General features: G+C 38.8%; 2 protein-coding genes across 2 annotated transcripts in view; one reads left to right on the forward strand and one right to left on the reverse strand.

The window, feature by feature from the left end:
* Positions 1 to 12182, forward strand: part of LOC311024386 (collagen alpha-1(XIV) chain-like) — a 114954-nt gene extending 102772 nt beyond the window's left edge. Inside the window, exons 43-48 of the mRNA XM_084026760.1 lie at positions 1812 to 1847; positions 3284 to 3350; positions 3551 to 3742; positions 6000 to 6077; positions 7219 to 7374; positions 10966 to 12182. Coding sequence (XP_083882886.1) covers positions 1812 to 1847; positions 3284 to 3350; positions 3551 to 3742; positions 6000 to 6077; positions 7219 to 7374; positions 10966 to 10994 — 558 coding nt within the window. The 3' untranslated portion in view covers positions 10995 to 12182. The remainder of the gene's footprint in view (positions 1 to 1811; positions 1848 to 3283; positions 3351 to 3550; positions 3743 to 5999; positions 6078 to 7218; positions 7375 to 10965) is intronic.
* Positions 12183 to 14329: 2147 nt separating this feature from the next.
* mrpl13 (mitochondrial ribosomal protein L13) lies at positions 14330 to 23555 on the reverse strand. Its single transcript, XM_084027039.1, has 7 exons — positions 23444 to 23555; positions 21284 to 21407; positions 20826 to 20919; positions 20424 to 20484; positions 19057 to 19143; positions 17903 to 18024; positions 14330 to 14828 (listed from the first exon to the last, which is right to left on the reverse strand). Exons 1-7 carry the CDS (start codon positions 23468 to 23470, stop codon positions 14804 to 14806), a joined length of 540 nt encoding a protein of 179 aa, XP_083883165.1. The 5' UTR covers positions 23471 to 23555; the 3' UTR covers positions 14330 to 14803.
* Between the last annotated feature and the right edge of the window lies 1 nt (position 23556).

Here is a 23556-nt window from a genome sequence, read left to right on the forward strand (position 1 = left end):
CTTAAACTTTTAGTTTTAAACTTCAGCTCATCATTGAATTGATGATTCATTCCCTGTTCCTCTGCCTGCAACCCTTCGCCAGGTTTCTGCTGCAAGACACTGTTTGTGTTTTTTTAATCTTAACTAGCAGCCATTTAAATCTGCAGGGAAAGGTTTGCATTTTGTTTCATCGTGTTTCAGCTGATTTTAAGATGTGAGTCACTCTGAGCACAAACGTGCTGCATGTCTGTCCCACTGCACTGAGAAATGTTCTGAAGGACAGTGGTTTTATACCCAAGACAAGATAAGTCTCAGGAATGATGTGATTCATTGATTCATCTGGAACTATTATGCTCTATATATCAAGCTTTATATTCATAAAACTTCATAATAGGAAGCAGAACAAAACAGATTTTATTTGTAGCTCTGCAAAGTGGTCCATTGGTCCAAGTTGTCAAACAATTGAGAAGGCAGATGTGACAGATGTCCTCTGCAGATTGCAGCAGAAAGACTTTGGATTGGTGATTACATTTAGTTTCATATACCTCTGTAAATACAGCTGGCCTCTCAACTCTCTCATATTGTTGATGATGACCTGATCGTGTAGCAGTGAGTCCAAGAGTGTGTGTCTGATCTGGACAAAATGCTGTGTCTGAATGTGGTTTCCAGTGACTCCACCACCTGAGGGTTTTTTAATTTATATTGCTTGACTTGGTAGAAAGCCATCTTATGTTTGCCAGTTACAAAAGAAAAAAAAGCAACAATCTTTTTGAGACTCAAGTGCTGTGTGAGAGGAAAGCCATCATAAACGTACTTCCTTCTGTGGAATAACTGTAAAACATTTTGAGTTAAAAAACACTGACTCTGTACTTTGGATGGACTCGTGCGTGTAAAGGGCACTATGGGAAGATATACTTTTGATAAAATAATAGGAGAAATCAGGTTTGTATGAATAATATTCCATAGACCCTTACTTTGGCTCCATCTCAGTTCGATCACCCCGATAAGACAGCAGAAATGTAGCGTATATGCCCAGGAAGACTCAGGAGATCCAGACAGACACACAGAGGAGGTCCAGGAGAGGACTTTTATTGTGGAGTCCTGCACTCCAATTCAGCGGCTGTGTCGAATGTTGGCAAGGCCTTTCTATCATCTGCAATATCGTGCACGTATTTCTGACATAGCGAGTCTGCACACACGTCTCTATCCACCAACCCAGTCAGCGAACGGCCAGCCAGTCAGTTGGTGGTCAAGGACATGTTCCCCCAAAGATAAACAAACTTTTATATAAAAGCTGTAACAACATCAAACTGATATTCATCATATCGGCACATGGTCCGGTGGCCAGGAAATAGTTGTATTTCATGTTGCCTCTGGACCACAATGCGTTACACTGTGATATGCATTGAGCGACTTTATGCGCTTGGCAGGTTTTTGTGTGTTGTGATCAGATATGCATCTCTGCGTTTTACAGTGTTGGCAGTAGCAGGAAAGGAGCCTGTCCAAGGCACAGAGTTGCTCTCGGTTTGAGGACACATGCTTACGTGTGCACTGTCTTTAGGACACAAAGAACCTGGACACAAATTTAAATATATACCAGCTGCTGTGTGTGTGTGTGTGTGTGTGTGTGTGTGTGTGTGTGTGTGTGTGTGTGTGTGTGTGTGTGTGTGTGTGTGTGTGTGTGTGTGTGTGTGTGTGTGTGTGTGTGTGTGAGTGTGTGAGGAAGAGGCATAAAGAACAGCAGAGAGATGTAGAGTAATGGGGGTGGGGACATTAATGTCCCCACCCCCATTACTCCCCCAAATGTTTACTCCTGTACTTTTATGTTGCAGGGTCCTGCTGGTACCAAAGGCGATAAGGGAGAAAGAGTAAGTCATTACACTGCCACATTTAAAACCGGTGTGGAGAGGAAATCACATTTTACTGCTGCATCATGCAGCGGAAATTTTGTTAGTAAAACTGAAGACTATTAATCACTGTCGCTTCACACTTTTGTTTTTGAAGAAACCGAATAACCCTCCAGTACACATTCACTGTTTGCTCGAGTTCTCCTTTTCACTCCCTCAGCCTCGTTTAGAGGGAACCAAATCAAACTAGTGTTCGTGGTTCAAATATGACACGGTGGCAAGGCCATCACTGCCGAGGGCTTCAGAGACACGCAGTTTGCCAACTTGAATTCAACCTGTAATTCATGTTTCTGCCCCCATTTTATCAACTGTATATTTTTCATTAGAAGACTCAACGTGAATGTCTCTTAACAAATCATCACAGGAACTTCTTATGTTTTTTTTTTTTGTGGGGTGGCCCAGTTAATGAAGCTGGTTAGAATCTCTTAGGGATCGTGTTGTGAGCATCTACCCTAAAATCCATTTCACAGTGATTTAAACAGCAATAATTGAATGTGGGAAAAGTAAGTTTACTCCAACACCTTTTCCCTAATATATTTAAGCAATACATGGTTATAACTTACCCATCACATTATTGTATGATGATGATGATTAGTACAAATCAAAAGATGTTGGTTTCATTGTAAACATCATTTTATCAGTGAGACCTTTTTGATTCATGTGTGGCTGTTAAAAGTCAAGTTTCTACTCATTATGCTAAACCAATAAGAGTCTAGTGCCGATTAAACAACTTGAAATGAAAATATACACACTTCCCATGATGCAACGCTACAGCAACTTTTTAATTAGACCCTCCTCTTGTCTCCTAAATGCCCACTTACAAAGCCCTCAACTCCCATTTTAATGCCAGCTTTCTGATAGCAATTTGAAGTCAAATCCCAATGACATCAATATGACATCATCAGGGTTATTTTTTTCAACCTTTTGAGAACTTTGAGAGCTACAGGAGATTATTCAACTGTTTAATGAGCTGTCTACTCATTTTGACAATTAACTGAACTGTGAGGTATAGAGTTGAAAAACTAGCAGTTTCAATTTAAGCCATTTGCTTTCACAGTTAGACATGTTTTTAAGTGATCAGTAACTCAATTACAGCTCTTTTTTTCAGGTCACTAAAACAAAGTTAGATATTCATTACGGCTCTCCATGCATCAAGTTAAGTCTCCAATAAAAAAGCAACTGAAGTCAGATTTCACAACACCCATAAAGTGGATATATAGTCATCAAGGTTGTGCCCACATATTTTGTAAATTACATTTTATTTATATTTACTTTACAAATACTTTGTGAGCTATATATATATATATATATATATATATATATATATATATATATATATATATATACTGTGTGGTTGTATAATATCAAACCATGAGAGCTTCGTGTTTGTTCTTCAGGGTGATGTGCAAACCCAAGCTGCTGTGCGTGCCATTGCACGGCAAGTGTGCGAGCAGCTCATCCAGAGTGAGTAATCAAGGATATCTACACAATAACACCAGCATGTTATTAAGTACAATGTCCTTGCTGAAAATGTTTCTTCTGACCTCTACTGATTTCACGTTTTCTTGTCATAAAATATTATGTAAAATAAAAAAAAATAAAAAAATGTCCAAAAAGGACATTTTAAATATTTTCAAACCATTCACTTCCTCTACCTCCTTCAGGCCACTTGTCTCGCTATAACTCAATATTGAACCAGATCCCCGTCCAGTCATCGGTGTCAGTCCGAACAGTACCCGGACCACCCGGAGAGCCGGGTAGGAGAGGGCTCCCAGGACCCCAGGGAGAGCAAGGGTCATCCGGCAGGCCAGGCTTCCCTGGTGCCAGCGGCCAGAACGGGCGATCAGGAGAGAGAGGTGAGACAGGAAGATGTACTGTACTACAGATATATGTATGACCTTCCATACTTAGATCAACAGACCGACCACAATCCATCATCTGCCCTTCACTGTTTGGGTTGAGTCAAGACACATAACTGCATTCTATTGTTTATATTAGCATCAGAAAGAGTTACAAACGTGTGTTTATTAGCCTGCAGTTGATAGTCTGAACTGAACTCATAATTGTCAGTAGAATTCACTAGAAAATAAGAATAAAATGTACGGAAAAAATAATAATTTGCTAGCCTTAGCACTAGCTCCAAGAATGACTAATGTGCATTATGAACATAAACATATCATAATGAAGGCAAACAATGAACACAGTTGTTGTTAGTACTCACAGCTTTCAAGGTAGCAGCTTGTTGAAGACACAAGTGACGGGCAATGAGTGCCAAATGACATTTTTTAAATTATTAAAAAAAAAATCTTCTTTTTTTGTCAGATCATTAATTTTATTGATTGATCATGAATATATAAAAAAAAACATGAAAACAATGTATGTAGAACATATGAAAATGTTTTTCAACACTAAACATAGATGTAAAACGTTGGAGCTGATTTCATCAATTTCTTTTTCAGTGACATGTTCTGTGTCTGTCCTCCGATTGAGTAACATAGTCAGTTATTTGGACAAAGATTTTCATTGTGAAGTGACTGTATAAAGCTCTGGTTTAGTGATAAATGTTTATGTGAGTGTCCAGCTGGTGAAGGCAGTGTGCAGAAAATTTGATCCAGTTGAAGTGTCAAGCCGGCTACTTGTTTGCTACTTTTTATGGTCTGGCCTACACCCTGACTCACTGCCACGCAGGGACAGAGCTCCCGCTAGGTTCAGTCCAGGCCAGAAGACGGTAACTTCAATATCCATGCGGTCATTCCCCTGCCACGAGCCCTGAGTGGAGAAACAGCCTTTATGAGGCTCCGTCTTCATCACTAAAACATGCAACCCAGATCCACATATGCACATACCGAGGGTCAGGAAAGTAGAGAGCGGCTGTCAGGAAATGTCCAGCATAGCTCCCTCGTCTCCAGTGGCTCAGACCCTTTATTCTCCCCAATAATGTTTGTGATCTGCAGCCACCACACACATGCACACATACTTTGTTTTATAAGCCTAACTGAAAGCAGAGTAGGTCAAATATTACAAAAAAAAGATGTATGACAGGCTTATGGAAATGTGTTGTTATTAAGACAGGTGATCCACGTAAGGCTGATACCAGCTTCAGGAACAAACTGTGATCAGGTTCGACAAAATTAAACCATTTATAGTCCACATACAAAGTCGTCGATGTAAAATGTTTTCTTCTCAGCCCCACTGTGCTTGCTTCCTCCTTCCCGATGCAGTTGATTAAGGCAGTCATAAAAGCAGTAGGAAATTAAATCTGCAGATCATCAGTTTTGTGTGGTTCTCTAATATGAGAGTGTAGAGTGTATCCATTAGGTCATTCACACAGCTGGACAGCAGTGCAGAGCCAAGTCTGGGTTTAACGAACATTTTATTTGACAGACCTTCCACGTATAATTTCTGACATGTTTCTCCAAAAATTTGCAACTAATGATTAGAATAGAAGGTGGTGGAAGAATTTTTCAGAAACTTTTCTTCAGTAAAATTATCAACAACGCAGTATAAAATGACTTCATACTTTGCCTATTTACTGCAAAATGTACTTGAAATATCAAAAGTAAAATGACTCATCCTGAACAATATGGCCTCTGTCTGTGGCATATTTACATGATTACATTGTTAATACTGATGCAACAATCTGTATGTAGCATTTTACGATTGTAAACTACGTTCCAATTGGGTAGTTTATTCTGTTAATTCCCAAATTAGGGGCCAAGCCCCCAAAGGGTCACAAGATAAATCTGAAGGGTCCAGAGATGATTCATGAGAAATAAAGTTTTGCTTGACAAATATGGATTCATTTCTGGACTTTGCTTTTTTGCAAAATATTGGATAATTTTATATCTTTGAACCTTAAACTGTTTTTTAAATGAAACAATGTGAGAGGTTTCGAGTGGACATCTCTCTCTGATGGAACTGCTCATAACTCTAAAGGGGTCATAAGCCAAAACTGGACCACTGGTATAACCTTTGAAAATGCATTATATTTGATAAGATTATTACATCTATAACATAGATAGGAGTAGTGTAAAGTAGCATGAGCAAGGACCTCAAAATGGAGCTGTTTGTGCACCAAAAAGGGGAATTTCTTTGAACTGTGTATATTTCCAGGTCTGTCGGGAGAAAAGGGAGAAAGAGGGAGTCAAGGAGTTGGGATTCAGGGACCTCGAGGACAATCTGGACCTCCAGGTAAGATTCTTACAAACTTACACTAATTTCTAAACATGCTCAATAATGTAAACCAACTGTATCCATTCTCTCGAGTCTTGTTGTTCAAATAACATGTAGGGGTGTTGTAACTGCTTCAAATTATGATCATTTTATGTCATTCTTAATGCTGGCGATATGATCAAAATCTTCTATCCTGTTATAGGTCATGGTTATTATCAGTTTGTATGACAGTTGTGTATTACGATATATGATTTCATCATGATACAAATTTAAAAGATCAAAAATTATCATTTGTATTAATCTTAGAGTATTTGTGCAATCATATGTGTAATGTTTTATTTTGTGTTCACTCTAAACAAAACCCAAATTGTTTCAAATATTGTCGTAATATAGTTACTTATATATATACTTAAGTAACTAAGTATATATACTTAATATGTTTTGGATCTGCACTATGCTCTGTTAAATCTCCCTGTCTGAGAAAAGCAAGTAGAGGTTTTCGACCATGAATATATGTTTATATAATTGCTGTATTGATTTCTCTGTGTAGTATGTGGAGCTTGGAGTTTGTGTTATGAAAATATGTCAGTGATGGGATTTTCTGTTTACTGTGCGATCAATACTCACAGAACAGGCTGACAAAACTCCCCGGAAACTTTTCTATGATCATTACCTGTTAAAAAAAAAAAGGTAAAAACTTCAATATATGAAAAGGGGAATATTTCCAGAGGGAAAGGGACAGGGTAGAGCTCTACCCATCTTTATTCAATGTTCCTACCCGTGTAGGATGATAATTTTAGCTCTTGGCAAAAGAAACAACCCTCAAAATATTGATTTCATATTTTGTCTGACTGCTGAAGTGAGCCCTGATGGAGCACGTTCTCTTGCGTGTACACAAAACAGAAGCCTCTGACTAAGAACTACACTATTCCCGTTCCTGCCCTCAGGACATTGACTATCATCTCCCTCATCCAGGAATGACAATCATGTCTTTTCGGCAATGTTGTCAAAGCAGCAAAGGGAGGGATTGAGAAGAGGTTGAAGGGGTTATTTCCCATCTTTGTTCCCTCGCACCAGGCAACACACTGGCCCAGTCGTTTTGCAGATTGACTTGGTGTACTCATCCATCTTTTAACACAAACTTTTCCTACATCCTCAGGCCTTCCAGGTGAAGGACGGACAGGCAGCCAGGGGCCCCCTGGTCGGCCTGGTAACCAGGGAACACCGGGGAGGTCGGGGAATCCAGGTGCCACAGGACCAGCAGGCCCACCAGGATATTGTGACCAGAACTCCTGTCTGGGGTACAACGTCGGAGGTAAACATCATTGAGTTGCATCATTTCAGCATTTGTAACACATACATTAACCCCTTTAATTAGCAATTATGAGAATTAAAAAAAAAAAAACACAATAGTATAAGTGTGAGCCAATAAAAGGACATTATTTGGTTACAGTGCAGTGTTTTGAACAATTATAACTTCTCCTATGAGCAAGCCTTCAGCATACTGTAGAAGGCATCTCGAAACAGAAATTATTGAAAGAAATGTGTTCTTGGTAATTTTGTTATGATTTCTATTTTTTTCCAGTTTCCAAAAAGGGCCATGACAGAAAAAGCTAGCATGCATATACATCATAAATCAGGCTCTGGTTATTCAAACAAAAATAAAATTTGGACTACTTTCCCAAAAGAAGTCAAACTATCCAAGCTTAACAAAAACATTCTCTGCTCTGGGTTCAGATTTTATTGGTGTGTCCTTTTGCAACAGAGCATTTAGTTTATTTCGTCATTTTACACTTTGAAAAAACATGTTCGGAGCAACCATCAGTGTTACTAGGATTCATTTAGACATGTGTTTTATTGTTATATTTGCAAATTTATCGACATAAACAGTTACCCTGCCCAGTCTTTCCATCTAATAAACCAATTTTACAAGTATAAAACACTGAAATATTGTTTTTACAGAGACAGACAGCTGTAGCATAGTTATTGTTCTCAAAAACCTCTCAGCGAATTTGAGCGTGATCTTGCTTTTGTTGTTGTTCCACTGTGAAGTTTATACATTCATGTCCACGCTGATAGATTAACACTTAATTGTGCCACTGACCAAAGCCATTTGTCTATATTGAGATGTAATAAAATATGCTGTACACTCAGCATATTTTGCACATTCTGACACACACACACACACACATTTTAATATTCATATGGTTCCATAGTTTTGGGTCGTGTCAGGAATAATAAAACATCATCTGCTAATAATGGTTGATGGATAAGACATTACTTAATTTTGGAGGTCTATGACTTTTTGGGGTTTATGACTAAGAGTCACTTGCCTGATATTCTCAACACACTATACTATGACGTTTTTTCCAGATTTCTTTTTTTACACGCTATGCTATGACTTTTCTCTGGACTTTTTTCAACAGACAATACTATTTCTTTTTTCCTGACTTTTTTCAACATACTATGCATACTCAACATATTACTTTTCATAGTCACGAAAAAAGTGATAGGATAGTATATGGAAAGATTTCATAAAAGGTCATAAGGATAGAAAATTCAACAGTACCATACAAAGTAATTGCTGCTATGGTAGTTGGTGATACAGGGAAGACACGTGAAAGTCAGAAAGGTACCTGCCCTGGATTTTAACCACCTGTCCAGTGAATACAATATCACAGCAAGCACTATACCCAGTGAGCTAAAGCACACTCATAGCACAGTATGTCAAAGAACACTATGGTTCAGTGAGGCATATTTTATTCTGTAAAAACAAATCATAGTGTAGTATGTGGAAAAAATGTCAGTTTAGTATGTCAACAAAAAAATCATAGTACAGTATGTCTAAAAAAGTCATAGTATAGAATGTCAATAAAAGTCATAAAACATTAATAGTATAGCATGTCAAAAAATTTCAGGAAAAGGTCATAGTATAGTTTGTTGAGAAAAGTCATATTATAGTATGTTGAAACAAGTCATAGTATAGTATGTCGAAAAAAGTCATATTATAGTATGTTGAAACAAGTCATAGTATAGTATGTCGAAAAAAGTCATATTATAGTATGTTGAAACAAGACTAGTCATAGTATAATATGTCGAAAAAAGTCATAGAATAGTATGTTGATAAAAGTCATAAAAAAGTAATAATAAAGTATGTCAATAAAAGTCATAAAAATGTCATAATATAGTATGTCGATAAAAGTAATAAAAATGTCATAATTTAGTATGTCGATAAAAATCATAAAAAGTCATAGTATAGCATGTCGAAAAAAGTCATAATATAGTATGTTGAAAAAAGTCATAGTATAGTATGTCGAAAAAAGTCATATTATAGTATGTTGAAACAAGTCATAGTATAATATGTCGAAAAAAGTCATAGTATAGTATGTCGATAAAAGTCATAAAAAAGTAATAATATAGTATGTCAATAAAAGTCATAAAAATGTCATAATATAGTATGTCGATAAAAGTCATAAAAATGTCATAATTTAGTATGTCGATAAAAATCATAAAAAAGTCATAGTATAGCATGTCGAAAAAAGTAATAGTATAGCATGTCGAAAAAAGTCATAATATAGTATGTTGAAAAAAGTCATAGTATAGTATGTCAAAAAAAGTCATAATATAGTATGTCGAAAAAAGTCATAATATAGTATGTCGAAACAAGTCATAGTATAGTATGTCCATAAAAAGTCATAATATGTTATGTCGAAAAAAGTTATAGTATAGTCAAAAAAAGTCATAATATAGTATGTCGAAAAAAGTCATAAAAAAGTAATTATATAGTATGTCGATAAAAGTCATAAAAATGTCATAATATAGTATGTCGATAAAAATCATAAAAAAGTCATAGTATAACATGTCAAAAAGTCATAGTATAGCATGTCGAAAAAAGTCATAGTATAGCATGTCGAAAAAAGTCATAATATAATATAGTATGTCGAAAAAAGTCATAGTATAGTATGTCCATAAAAAGTCATAATATAGTATGTCGAAAAAAGTCATAGTATATTATGTCCATAAAAAGTCATAATATAGTATGTCGAAAAAAGTCATAGTATAGCATGTCAAAAAAAGTCATAATATAGTATGTCCATAAAAAGTCATAATATAGTATGTTGAAAAAAGTAATAGTATAGTATGTCGAAAAAAGTCATAGTATAGTATGTCAAAAAGTCATAATATAGTATGTCAAAAAAAGTCATAGTATAGCATGTCAAAAAGTCATAATATAGTATGTCGAAAAAAGTCATAGTATAGTATGTCAAAAAGTCATAATATAGTATGTCGAAAAAAGTCATAGTATAGCATGTCAAAAAGTCATAATATAGTATGTCGAAAAAAGTCATAGTATAGCTTGTCAAAAAGTCATAATATAGTATGTCGAAAAAAGTCATAGTATAGCATGTCAAAAAGTCATAATATAGTATGTCGAAAAAAGTCATAGTATAGCATGTCAAAAAAAGTCATAAAAAGTCATAGTATAGTATGTCGAAAAAAGTGGATATTTTAAGTGGTAAAACATTAATATCTGACCTAACATTATTTCAGTATTACCCACAAGGCATGTTATTTGTGGGTATACTCTGTCCACTCCTGTTGTGCGACTGATTTCTGTGTTGGAAAATCTTTATTCTTACTTTCTCGTGCACAGAAAGAGAAATAGAGATCTCACACATTCTCCCCTCTTTCTAACAGTTTATTTGAACATATTACTATTTTTTTGAACAAAGTAAGTACCGCCCGGGGTGTATCTATATTTTCTTCCTTTAAAAGACAGAAGCAGATTCCAACAGTCTCAGAAGTTAAACTCCTTGGTGTCGTTGGGTTTTCCTCCTGATATGAGGTTTAACATCTCCTCTCTCTGTGTTCCCCTCCCTCTGTCTTTTTCTCTTTCTGACTGAAGTTCAACAGGACTATGGGAATGATTACTGAGGAGCATTCTCCAACCATCCTCCTCTCCTCACCTGCCTCCGCTCCTCCCTCTGTGCTCTGTACATAACACTAAAAACTGAGGAAATTATTCCTTCAAGGCTTCAATATTTCTTGAGATGGATAATTAATTAATTAATTAATTAATTACTCCTTACCCTGGTTTAACCTCTAATCCTTGCATTTTTTTATTCAACCAGAGATAGTATCTGGATTAGTTTTGCAACCAACATTTCAGTTTTACAGAATTTTCTGTAAAAAAAAATCTAACAGCCCATTTAAAGTTAAAAGACAATTTGGATCATTTTAGTAAACTTTCTGTCTCTGGTTTTCAGTCTTTATGCACACAATGCTCTGTGGTTCCTTATCATGAATGGAAACTGGATTATTTCTACTTTGTTAACATTCTTGATGGAATTGGATCATTATTCTGGTTGCTTCATCATTTGACAGTCTCTGAGACAAAAATGGATTAGCCTACCCTCCCAGAAGACCAAACAAACCCCCATAATGCTGCTGCGACGATCACCACCACTGATCTCACTGCCATCTGTCAACAAATGCTGGTGCACACAATGGTTTGCTGCAACAAGCCTCCGCTTCGAGCTGAATTCTCTTCGAAGCTAATCTCATCATTCAAAGCCTGACGGATCAGCTAAATAGTGATGAATTGCTTTGATGCTGATTGGCTGCATTTATAACTGTACAAACCCTCTATCTGTACATCTTATGTATTGTAAACTGTGCAAAATGTTCCCCCTAATGTGACCCACATGTCCAGGCAATATGGGGGTAAAAAACAGGTTTTTCTTAAAATTCTTTAATCCACTTCCTCCTTAACCAAACCTTTTGGACCCAAATCTGCCCGTACAGCTTGTTTTGTAACATACTAGTAGCACCGTACCTCCTTATTGCTGTTAAGTGACAGTGGTGGCATTTCAGGTGGTTGTAGTCCCAAAACAAGCCTTAACTCTGCTCCATGTTCCATGCAGTGGTGGTTTTATGTTAGCGGCACTGATCCAGACACATTCACTCAAACTGACTTGAAATATTCCCACAACCCCAGTCCAACCCCTGCCTCACGGTGGCTACCAGCCCTACAATCGGCCGTACAACCCTGCTGCGGTGGCTTACAACAACGACCAAGGAGGCGAAGACGAGGAGGAAGAGGAGGAGGGAGAGGAAGAGCAGGACCCCTATTACCGTGGCTACCCCAGCCAGTACTACCCCCAACAGCAATCGCAACAGGCCAATGGCTACCGCTCAAGCCACGCCCACTCTGATGACACGGAGGTGAGGTCGCCGGGCGTCGCCAGGAGGTTTTCACGTGACGTCGTCGGGTGAATGAGGAAGGAGGACTTTAGAGGAAGGATGGACTCACCAAGTGCTTGAGCCCCGCACGGTACAACACATATACTGATATTCATACCTGGACACATTTCATTCCCATCTGACACTGTGGTGAGAGCCCCCACCCCCCTGTGCATCCCGTGGTTTTCTCCACCTGGTGAAACAATGTAAATAGCTCTGTGGACTCTTGTATGATATCTCTGTAAAAAGGGGGTCCCGAAAAGTGCCTGATCTATGTAAACATCGTCCAGTGGTGATGTAAAGGTAAGACCTGCTTCCTCCCATCTCAAAGCTCATTTCAGGACTAAACCCTTCTTTTTGTGTGAAGCTGCATGTCTCCTTTGAGCCAACATTGAGTGTGTAACTGGACATGTGCATCTTGTTTTGGTTGTATTGTAACAAGCTAGATTATTGTACAATTGCAACAGAGGACGTTGAGCTAGCAACTTTTGTACAGGCTGCTTTTTTATAACGATGAATCACAGTTCCCTGGCGTGTGTTAAGGAATATTGAAAAAGTGATTTTCCCCCTACAGTGTAAAACTGACTGTAGAAGCATCACATTTCTGTTAAGTTTATTATTGTTTTAACTCTTGGGAACACAATCAAATGTATTACTTTTTTTAAATTATATTTTTTATTCAGAGTCAAGTCCTTATGCCATCACACTTTGTGTTGTGATATTTACTTCTGTTGTTGCTACTCGTTAAAATACTGACCAGAGGCCTGAACTACGAAGTGAGTTCAACATACTGAGGTCAGAGGTTATTTGGTTTAACTAATCCTCCTGACAACCGCAACCTCACTACAACCGTGATAATCAACCCGGGGTTTCTCAATCTGGCTACGAGTGCGTTCACATAAAAACTAAAGCATGTGACCTATCACATTGAGTAAGAGCAGCATTTTTTTTTTACAAACCATAATATTAGACAAATACAACATTTGGATGTTTGCTTGGATTATATTTCTACAGAATGGAAGAATAGAAGAGACTTTATGAATTCCTTTTGGAGAAATTATTGTATTTAGGACAATTTTAGCATCATTCCTTTAGCTGCAACCCTGGTGGTGTGAAAGAGACTTAATAAATAAATAATAGCATGAATATAAAAACAATTCAAGGCAGTAAGAAGGCTTATGTAAAAACCATCCACAGCATACATACAAGTTCTGGTATGGGGCAGTGATATTATATGCCTATTCATTTACAAATTCACAGTCGGTGATTTTTTTGTTTTGTGCCTGGTGTCCTTCTGCATTTGGCATATATATTGTTACTTTTAGTCTGGATTATGACTTTAACTTCTTTACATTTGCATAATGTTATCTCACAATCCACAGCCCGAGTTTTGATTGGTCAGTAGGCTAGTGCTTTTGTACGAGGTTTTTGTGTTCAGCATAAGTTACCATGGTGATCTACCCCAGAAAAAAGTAAACCCCAATTGTAGGGCTGAAAACCCAGGGTTAAACCTTAAACCTTCATAGTACAGACCTCAGGTCAGTTCTGGATTTTAATACTTGTGGAGACAAATGTGTGTCGTTTGTGTCTTGTGTCGTTGCATCTGTTTGATTCGTTTATTGATCTTATGCAAAGTTGGGCCTGCTCACTGTGGAAGCTGTTTTCTCAATGGTTGACCTCTGACCTCTTGCTGGAATGAGACTTGGACAGTCAGCTGCCTCTGGGTGGAACCAATAGGTGTAAACTTTACCCTCCCTGCACTGCAAGCCCTAAAGTAACGAAAAGTTAAGCTGGGAGCTGGCCCTGGCCTAGTTTAGATTGAAACTGTCAAACTTGAACAGATTTAATAAAGAATGTGTCTCTCCACCACACCCCTTAAACTATTTATTTTGTATTTTGTTTGCTTTTATAACCAATAAATCTGTAATGAGACTACAAAATGTGTTTTGTTTAACTTCGATGACATGGAAAGTTTAACTAGATTTAACATTTATGTAAAAACACTACTTGACAAGCACAGGTTTATTAAATTGTTTATTAGCCTATTTTATAACTCACATAAACAAAATTCATTTACACTTTAACAACTCACTGGACATTTGTAACACAAGACAAAAAAAACTCTGGATTTTCTGACAAAACATTTTCAACTGAAACCAAACTGACAGCCTGAATGTTGTTATAGCGACACATTCACTGGTTTCATCGTGAACCAACAAACCTTCAGAGGCGATATCTGCTCTAACAGATGTCATTTTTTGTGGGCCAGATCTGATCTGATCTCTTCTCTGATCACAGAATACGACTGACGCAGAGGTATATTGTTTAAAGAGGATGCCAGGTTTGGATTTTATAAAAGCCAGTGCCGTTTCCTGGATTAACTGAATTTGACTGTTTTCGTAATGTTTCATCTGAACAGACAAATATAATTGAGGATACTGCTGCTTTCGGTGTTGCATTAATGTGGAAAAAAGTTTTGGTCACGTTGGGCAGCCTCGGTTTCATTTCATCTTGTAGTCTTCGGGTCTGCAGAGAAAACACAACACAATCCTTTAGTACGGGGGGAAATAATATCTGATTACACTGAAAAACAGAGAAAACTGACAGGTTAGAAACCACACAGATCTTATCATTTTTTTTCCTTTTCAAAATGAGACCAGATACAGCCTCCTCTGTTTTGGGGTTTTTTGCTTTAATTTTGAGCAGATTGCTGCAGACAGATATTATCAGGGCATGCTGTGTTGGTAAGTACGTAAGTAAAAAAATGTTATCAACTACAGCAGTATGTTTATGTTGTTGATTCTCTTTGTGCTGAACACTGTGTGTGTGTGTGTGTGTGTGTGTGTGTGTGTGTGTGTGTGTGTGTGTGTGTGTGTGTGTGTGTGTGTGTGAGAGAGAGAGAGAGAGACTGTGATAATCTTCCTCTTCTTTTTCGAGGCCTTCCAAGAGAATATTAACTGTGTTTAATAAAAGGTAACAATTGAATCACCCTGGATGACCTCCGCACACACACGCACACACAAAATCAGTAAAACGAATAAGACAGGGTGTGAGTGAATATTAACGCTGCTATGGCCCATCGCTTAAATTAACATGGATTGACCTTGGTGACCACACGGCGACAGGCCTGAGAACACCCACTGATTGGCTGAGGAGATTGGTCCAGTCAACAATAAGAAGGGGCCCATTTATCACCACGCACTCAAACTCTGACAGCAGTGCTGAACTTAATGCAGACACGCTATACATGTCTGTACGAGGCACGCTCACAAACACACAGGAGGACAATAACTGAATGAAGACTGTTCTTGGATCAGCGCCCTCCGTGTGGGTTCACTGTTTTCCCTTAATAAATTAAAACCAAATGTGGGTTATGTTTTGTTCAAATGTACTATGAGTACCAAACGGAGGGTTTACCACATTGAAATGGTGTCGGCAGGTATCAGTTGCCTCTTGTGGTAACTAGCCAAGCAGATTTGGTTTTAGTTGTTCAGATTTTGAGAGTGTGATGTCTGCTGTCACCCAAATACAATGGCGGTTCAAGACATTTTGTGCTTCACCACATCAAAAACACAACATTTAGAAAACTCCATTTTCAAGAAACTATGTCAATGTCCCTGGATAACGTACAGAATATGCTGTCCAGTTTTAATTGGGACTATTTATTTAGTAGAAAGTGATTTTTTCTGGATTTTCCAGGGTAAGTGGGACATGATTTATTGAACAATATGTTGCTATTCAATCTCATAGTTCTGAATAATTTGAGTAACAGACCCCCATTCACCTACATTGTATTGGAGGCAGACAATATAGAACATATAAATCCCAAGCTATCTGCATGGCTGAATAACTTACGTTGAAAAATAAGGTAAGAAAATTGTTTTTTGTTATATGGGTGAACCGACTATAGAAATGTCCTGATATCCTTATACACCTTCTGTCCATATGGTCATTACTTAGCATATTAAACAATGCAAAAACAAAATTGCATGCATCACATATAGATTTACATAGCTGGGGTTCACAGTGGTCTTGTTAACTGGGTAGTTACTGTGTGAAATAGAAATATTGATTCATGCTGATGAGTTCAGGTGTATAGACTGTATATTACACCAACGTTGAGTCACAAAGTGTTAAACTTTATCCTCGACTACTTTTATCTTTTTTTTTATGAGCTAACCAGCAGTAAAAACCTCTGAGCAGTTCAAATAAAGACAACCAGTGGACCTGGGTGTTGGGTGACTCCTCCTGCTGATGACGATGACCAACTAATGGAAGAGCTAGGGGATGTTTGGATAGATGGGTGGGTGGACATTAGTGCTGAGCAGGTGGAAGAGGGAATGCTCTCAGTAAACCTGTCGAAAGTTTCTGTTAGACAATACAACTGCTGATGTACATCAACAGACCACAAGCTTAGAGGTTATATCGAATCACCTCTCGTGTAAAATACAACAGCCTTATTTTATAAAGTGTTTCAGGGAGGCTCACAAGGCAATCCAGTATGTAACAATCAGAGCACAACAAAGCGCCTAAAAATATTGATACATAGCAAATAAAAAATTCGATTCATCGAGTAGCTGCTCGTCAAACAGGCAGTCATTGTTCTCTGTGCCTCATGTCACATACTGACAACTCTGTTGGCTGACACCCATAACACCACAGACACATGTTTCCAATGAAAAACGTTGCATCTTATTTTTTCCTGCATGATTGAGTGAAACTGGCAGCATAAAAGGAGTTTGCAAGCGTTTGTACTGGACCTATTAATGTACACATTGCGTAGTAAAACCATGTAAATAGAGCTGTGTTAAAGCACCTGCAATGTTCACTGCTGTGACGAGGTCTAAGGCAATATACGAGTATTCAATCCCTGCATACTCATTAAGATAAAGACTGCGTGTCCTGCACTGGTTAATGGGCGGCGACACTAACATGTGGCTCTCCTCCAAAGTCAAGTGCACCATTCTGTTGGAATCTTCACAATCTGCTGACAGATATTTAAAATCGGTGTTTCTTCTGAATGTGAAGTAAAAAATATGCGTTTATCTCAGACAGGTTTTCAATAGTCATTTTAGAGATATACAGCATGACGAACTGAAATATTCCAAATAATGTAATACCATCTAATGCTGGTTTATGACAGCTACTGTAGCCGACCAAGAGAGTGTGAAGAGGTAGAAATGTGATGTAGTACTTAGATCAACATCGCCCCCTTTTGGTTGTTCTTCATCATTGCAAACACGTTTTTTGTGTGTGTTACTTATTATTGTGGACAAAATGACCAGGAATGACACAAAGCTTTTAGGTAGAAATCTTGTGCAGCCCAGGACCTTAGGTTCACTCTGCATTTGGTGTTTAGTTCAGCCAGTTGAATACAAATAGTGAGTATGACTCTCATTAGACCACTCAACACAAAGACACACCCCAAATGTCTTTAAAAGGGAAGATTAGTCAATGTTCAGTTTTGTGTGTTATACAGGAGATACTGCATTCATAGCCTCCCATCTGTATTAGCATGTATAGACAGCGACACTGTGTGTGTGTGTGTGTGTGTGTGTGTGTGTGTGTGTGTGTGTGTGTGTGTGTGTGTTTCTACATACGGCGTCCACAGCCTGGGGAAGGCGTCCATCTCCTCCTGCGTGTACTCGTTGAGTTTCCTGGGGATTTCTCTGGGCTGCGGCAGCTCCTCGGTCAGGTTGGCTTGAATATCTTCAGGCAGCTCCTAGCGAGGGGTGGACGGAGGAGACGTTGAAATTAAAAAATAAAATGTGAGCAGAAAAAGACATTCAAGGACAAAAGGGAATGAGACAGGAAATAGAACTGAAACGAGATAACTTGAAAAAGCAGATGAGGATAAAGAAGGAGGTTCCATTTCCGCCTTCCAAAACACTCATAAGACCTACCCGACCTGCTCTGAATCCTAAATGAGACTGCAGATAGTCACGAGGCTCAGGAAGCCCATTTGCTTACAATTAGGGATGCACACTGCACATCTCTGATGGAAGAGTTCAAGTCCGGACCAACATAAAACACGTCTGTCTGACTCTCCTCACCTCGAACTTCTGACTCCAAAAACTTAAAAGTATTACAAAACAGGCCAACAGGCCAAAAGATAAAATTTCTTTCCAATGCCTCAAATTAATAACATTTTTCCATCGCATGGATACAAATTACCTCCAGTCAATACTTGGGCAGACCGCCCAGGTCAATTAACAGCCTGTCGAGTACTTTTTTGTTTAAATTAATTTCAGAAGCTGTGATGTGTGACGCTGGTGGTTCTTGCCAAAATCATTTTAAAATACAATTGAATACAGCCAAGTGCCTGCAGATCACTGCATCAATGATGCCTGGTAGTTGCTACCTGTGCTGTTTAGTGCTGATCTGGTAGTGTACAGAGGGCTTTTTGAGTTTTTCCACAGAAAACCGCTCCTTGCTGCCACTGAAAACAACGCTGACAAGGGCAGTGAGAGGACAAACATACAACTGAGACAATGTAGGTGAAGAAAAGGACCAATACTCTCTTCCATCGAGGGCAACAATCATCTATACACATAAATGTGTAGTAATGGATTTATATAAATTGTAAAGGTGACCTGGATGAAGGATGATTAAAACTGGTTCGTTCTTTTGTGTCAGTATTTGTAAAATGATATCGGTGCACGCCTCCTCATAAGGTGCACTCTGTCTTGTCTTCAATAATACCGGCTGTCTGAATACTCATCAGCTCGGAAATATAAGGAGAAACTGAACTTACATCATCAGGAAAAATGTGTAATCGCTGCATCATGGTGCGGCGGTGCAGATTCCTTGGCAGCATGCCGTAAACTGCCAACTTCACAATCTGGTGAGAAGAAGCACATTGAAAAGGTTGACATTCAATCAGCTTACCGTTGCTTATAGAACATTTAAAAAAAATGTAAAGAAAGAAAAGCCAGTTTTTAGAGCAACCTTGCAGACTTTTCCCTCACATTTGCTTCCAAAACCATATTTTTTTTGCTATTTGAGGCTGGTTGCACAAATGTGAATTTGACTTGGAGAGTTACTGGACTGAGATATTGGACGGATATTGGAGAGATGTTGGAGAGAGGCTGTGCTGACAAATCCTTCATCCGTCCAACTCTGTTTCTCCCTCTGCGTTCGCCAACCCTCCACACTACATTTTAACTTAATCACTATCAGGACACATGTCTGTGGTCTCCGGCTGGACTAAAACCTTCATCAAGAAAGAGCCAAGAGGAGTAAATGTCTCCTGGTTTTGCCAACAACAAAACCAGTGCAGATCATTCACCTGCGTTTAGTGTTTCCCACATGACAAGAGCATTTTAGGGTATTTTTATTACAGCCTTCAGGTTAAACTCCCCTTTTTTTCCTCTGAATAGGATTTCTGCATATTGTACAATATGGATTGGGCAGGGAAATAGTTAGTCAAATAATATGCAACAATTTCCTTAAATGTATAGACTGATGCAAACAATCCATCTCATTCATGACTTACAATATGGTCACAATTATATAGTTTCATAATTTAAATTACCGGTATCTAAATCACGTCCTACACTGTTAGAGATGATTTTCAGGTGTGGATTAATACACAGTCGTCGTTCTGGTGAGTGTGTACAGTTGCAGGATGGTATTCTCTCTTATGACAAAGCCTTCAAGGTTTGTAACACAGATATCAATAACCAGTGGTTCATCAAGTACAGTATGTAGGTCACAGGTTCTGAATGTGATTAACCCTGAATATGTAACATAATGAAGAGTTCCTAACCCTGAATCCATGAATATGCAACACAACAGAAACCCCAGGAGTTATCCTTGAACTGACATTCTTGTACCGAGTTTCAGCGAACCAACCATCACCAGTGGAAATCCACTGCTGTTTAATCCCTGTTCTCTGCACTTCACATTAATATGCACGAGCAGCACATATGAAGGGATAAATGTCAAACCATGAAACACCTGCTCTTCACAGCATGTGGCAGACAAAGAAATGAGACTCATCCCAAGAATGCGGCTTAAATCTTACATACAGTAAGTAATGTGGCAGTGATACATCTGAGATTTTAGAATTCTCTCTAAATAATACAAAGAAAATGGAGAATATTACTTGACAACACTTACAGCTTTGGGGTCTTTTTGGTGCAGCTGGGCAGCTGTAACTTGTTTGAATCCACCTGGATACCTTTAGAGAAAAAGACAAGCTCAGTCAGCCCTTGTTTCTATGAATGTATCAAATGAACCATAAAGAACTAACAACCGCTTATGTATATGTATCATGCAGAGGAAAATCGATTATTTATTCCAAATAACCTATGGGTCTCAAATAAAAATACAACACAACTCTAACCATTCAGAAATGTATCGATCCCTAGGTAGAAATTTGCTACAAAGACACCGAGGTATGCATTTCTTGAAACATTTTCTTCATGGTTCATAAACATTGAATAACAAAGAAAAATGTAGAAAAAAAAAAACAGAAAAAGAGACATGGGAAGTGAAGTATAACATGTAGTCTGCACTTACCCCGTGTGCGATGAATACACTTTCTGCTCCCATTTGTTTCCGGAGAAAGCTATGTGTTTGGTGTTTATTACTATTACATGGTCCCCAATGTCACCTGTGAAGATGTTCAAAGGATGTTTATTTCCAGATTTGGTAACAAATTATGAAAATAATTCATTTTAAGAGAGGGAAGTATAGACACAGCTGGTATGCACATGATAACACCAAAATAGTGGTTAGTTTACCTTAACCAACAAAGAGTATCCTGAGAACTTTACTTTATAAAATATTACCAAAAATGCTATTCCCTACTGCCATCTTGTGGCTGTTCCATGCCACAACAACCTTTAACTAAGGGTGGGTTGTGACTTAATAATAGAAAAAAACAGTAGTTTATTCATAGGGTAGGAGTTGTATTTAAGTTAGATTGTTGCATGTGACTTTAATTTATATCTGTGACAGATTTTACTCCTACTCACTCAGTGCATGGTAGATGGGCTTGTGTTTCCCCTGTAATCTTACAGCACACATGGTCGCAATTTTCCCAGGAGGCTGCATTCTGGCATCAATCAAGAACCAGGAACGAGCAAAGGTCGCCCATTGCTGAAAGAACAAGAGAAAATGTATACATCCATCTATCTGTATCTATAGAGATATACACTCATCAGGTAGACCTGTTCAACTGGTAAATATCTAATTAGCCAATTGCCAAAGGTATTCACACACCCATCCAAATAATTTAAATCTGATGTTCTAATCACTTCCATGGCCACAGGTGTAATATAGCAAGCACCTAGGCATGCAGACTGTTTCTACAAACATCTGTGAAAGAATGGATCGCTCTCAGGAGCTCAGTGAATTCCAGCGTGGTACTGTTATAGGATGTCACCTGTGCAACAGTTGTAAAATGTCCTCGCCCCTAAATATTCCACACTCAACTGTCAGTGGGATTATAACAAAGTGGAAGAGATTTGGAACAACAGCAACTCAGCCAAGAAGTGGTAGGCCACGTAAAATGATGGAGCGGGGTCAGCGGATGCTGAGGTGCATAGTGTGCAGAGGTCGCCAACTTTCTGGAGAGTCAATAGCTAAAGACCTCCAAACGGCCTTGTGGACCTCCAATGTGGCCTTCAGATTAGCTCAAGAACAGTGTAATGCAAAGCGTCAGATGCAGTGGTGTAAAGCACGCCGCCACTGAACTCTAGAGCAGTGGAGACGTTCTCTGTGACCAATCACGCTTCGCCATCTGGTTATCTGATGGACGAGTCTGGGTTTGGTGGTTGCCAGGACAACGGTACTTGTCTGACTGCATTGTGCCACGTGTAAAGTTGGGTGGAGGGGGATTATGGTGTGGTCTCTCTGAATGCTTCAGCATACCAAGAGATGTTGGACAATTCCATGCTCCCAACTTTGTGGAACAGTTTGGGGACGGCCCCTTCCTGTTCCAACATGACATGAAAGCAAGGTCCATAAAGACATGAAGGAGAGAGTTTGGTGTGGATGAACTTGACTGGTCTGCACAGAGTCCTGACTTCAACCCGATAGAACACCTTTGGGATGAATTGGAATGGAGACTGAGAGACAGGCCTTCCCGTCCAACATCAGTGTGTGACCTCACAAATACACTTCTGGAAGAATGGTCAAAAAGTCCCATAAACACACTCTTCAACCTCATGGAAAGCCTTCCCAGAAGAGTTGAAGCTGTTTTAGCTGCAAAGAGTGGACCGACATCATATTAAACCCTATGGATTAAGAATCGGATGTCACTTAAGTTCATATGCGAGTCGAGGCAGGTGAGCGAATACTTTTGGCAATATAGTGTATATGTACATATGTGCATGCATATATATGTGTATATAATTGATAAATGATATATATTCACGCAGTGAATACTGTTTGTTTTTCTACTTTCAAGACACGCTGACGTCAGCTCGTGGTGATCTGCTGCAGCCTCAGCACGCCCTTCCGTTCAGAAGTGTTTTTGAACGCTCAGCTCAGAAATACTCATCAATGTTTGGTATCTTGGTCCAGTATGTCTCGCAGAAAGTGCTTTTACGGGTGTGAAGGGAACTCACCCTTGTTTAATATTCCCAAAAAAAAGAAAGCGTCAGAAACCATTGGAGTTTATTTTGCCAGGCCAACAACAACCATCTACCAACGTGCTTTTTTGTTCACGCCACGCCGCAGAAGGCGCGTTCCCCAACACAGCCCAGTATGTGGCTGGGTTTGCGGCTAGGCTGATACTACATACGGGGCTGTTCCATCGGTAATGGGCCGCGTTTGGGGACAAGCAGCGCCAACTCTAATATTATATCAATGAAAATTGACAATTGATCAAATCGCTACGGGTATTTAGGCAGCTAATATGAAAGACCTGTGAATGTTTCCCGAAGCTGTCGAGAAACAATATCGACCATAAAGCTTTCTGTAAACAATGGCGTTAATGCCCACTGGTAACATTACCAAATACCGTTAGCCGTTACACGGATGTCCACTCATATCACACACCTTGGTCGCTAGCAACGCACGTTAGCTAACTGCATATATGCCTTAAATTATCCAACATAAACACAAATAACGGTCAACGAGTGAGACACAAGTAACAGCACGTAACGTTACTGTATAATGTGTACGGTTACCTGGGCAGATCTGGAGAAACTTGACATTTCAATGAAACTGACAGTACATCCTCACAACATTTGACCCCCAACTGAACTCAAGTGTGCCGGTCCGTGTGTTATTTTCTCCCGGT

This window comes from Eutrigla gurnardus, assembly GCF_963514095.1.
Source record: "Eutrigla gurnardus genome assembly, chromosome: 14".
Taxonomy (NCBI): Eukaryota; Metazoa; Chordata; class Actinopteri; order Perciformes; family Triglidae; genus Eutrigla; species Eutrigla gurnardus.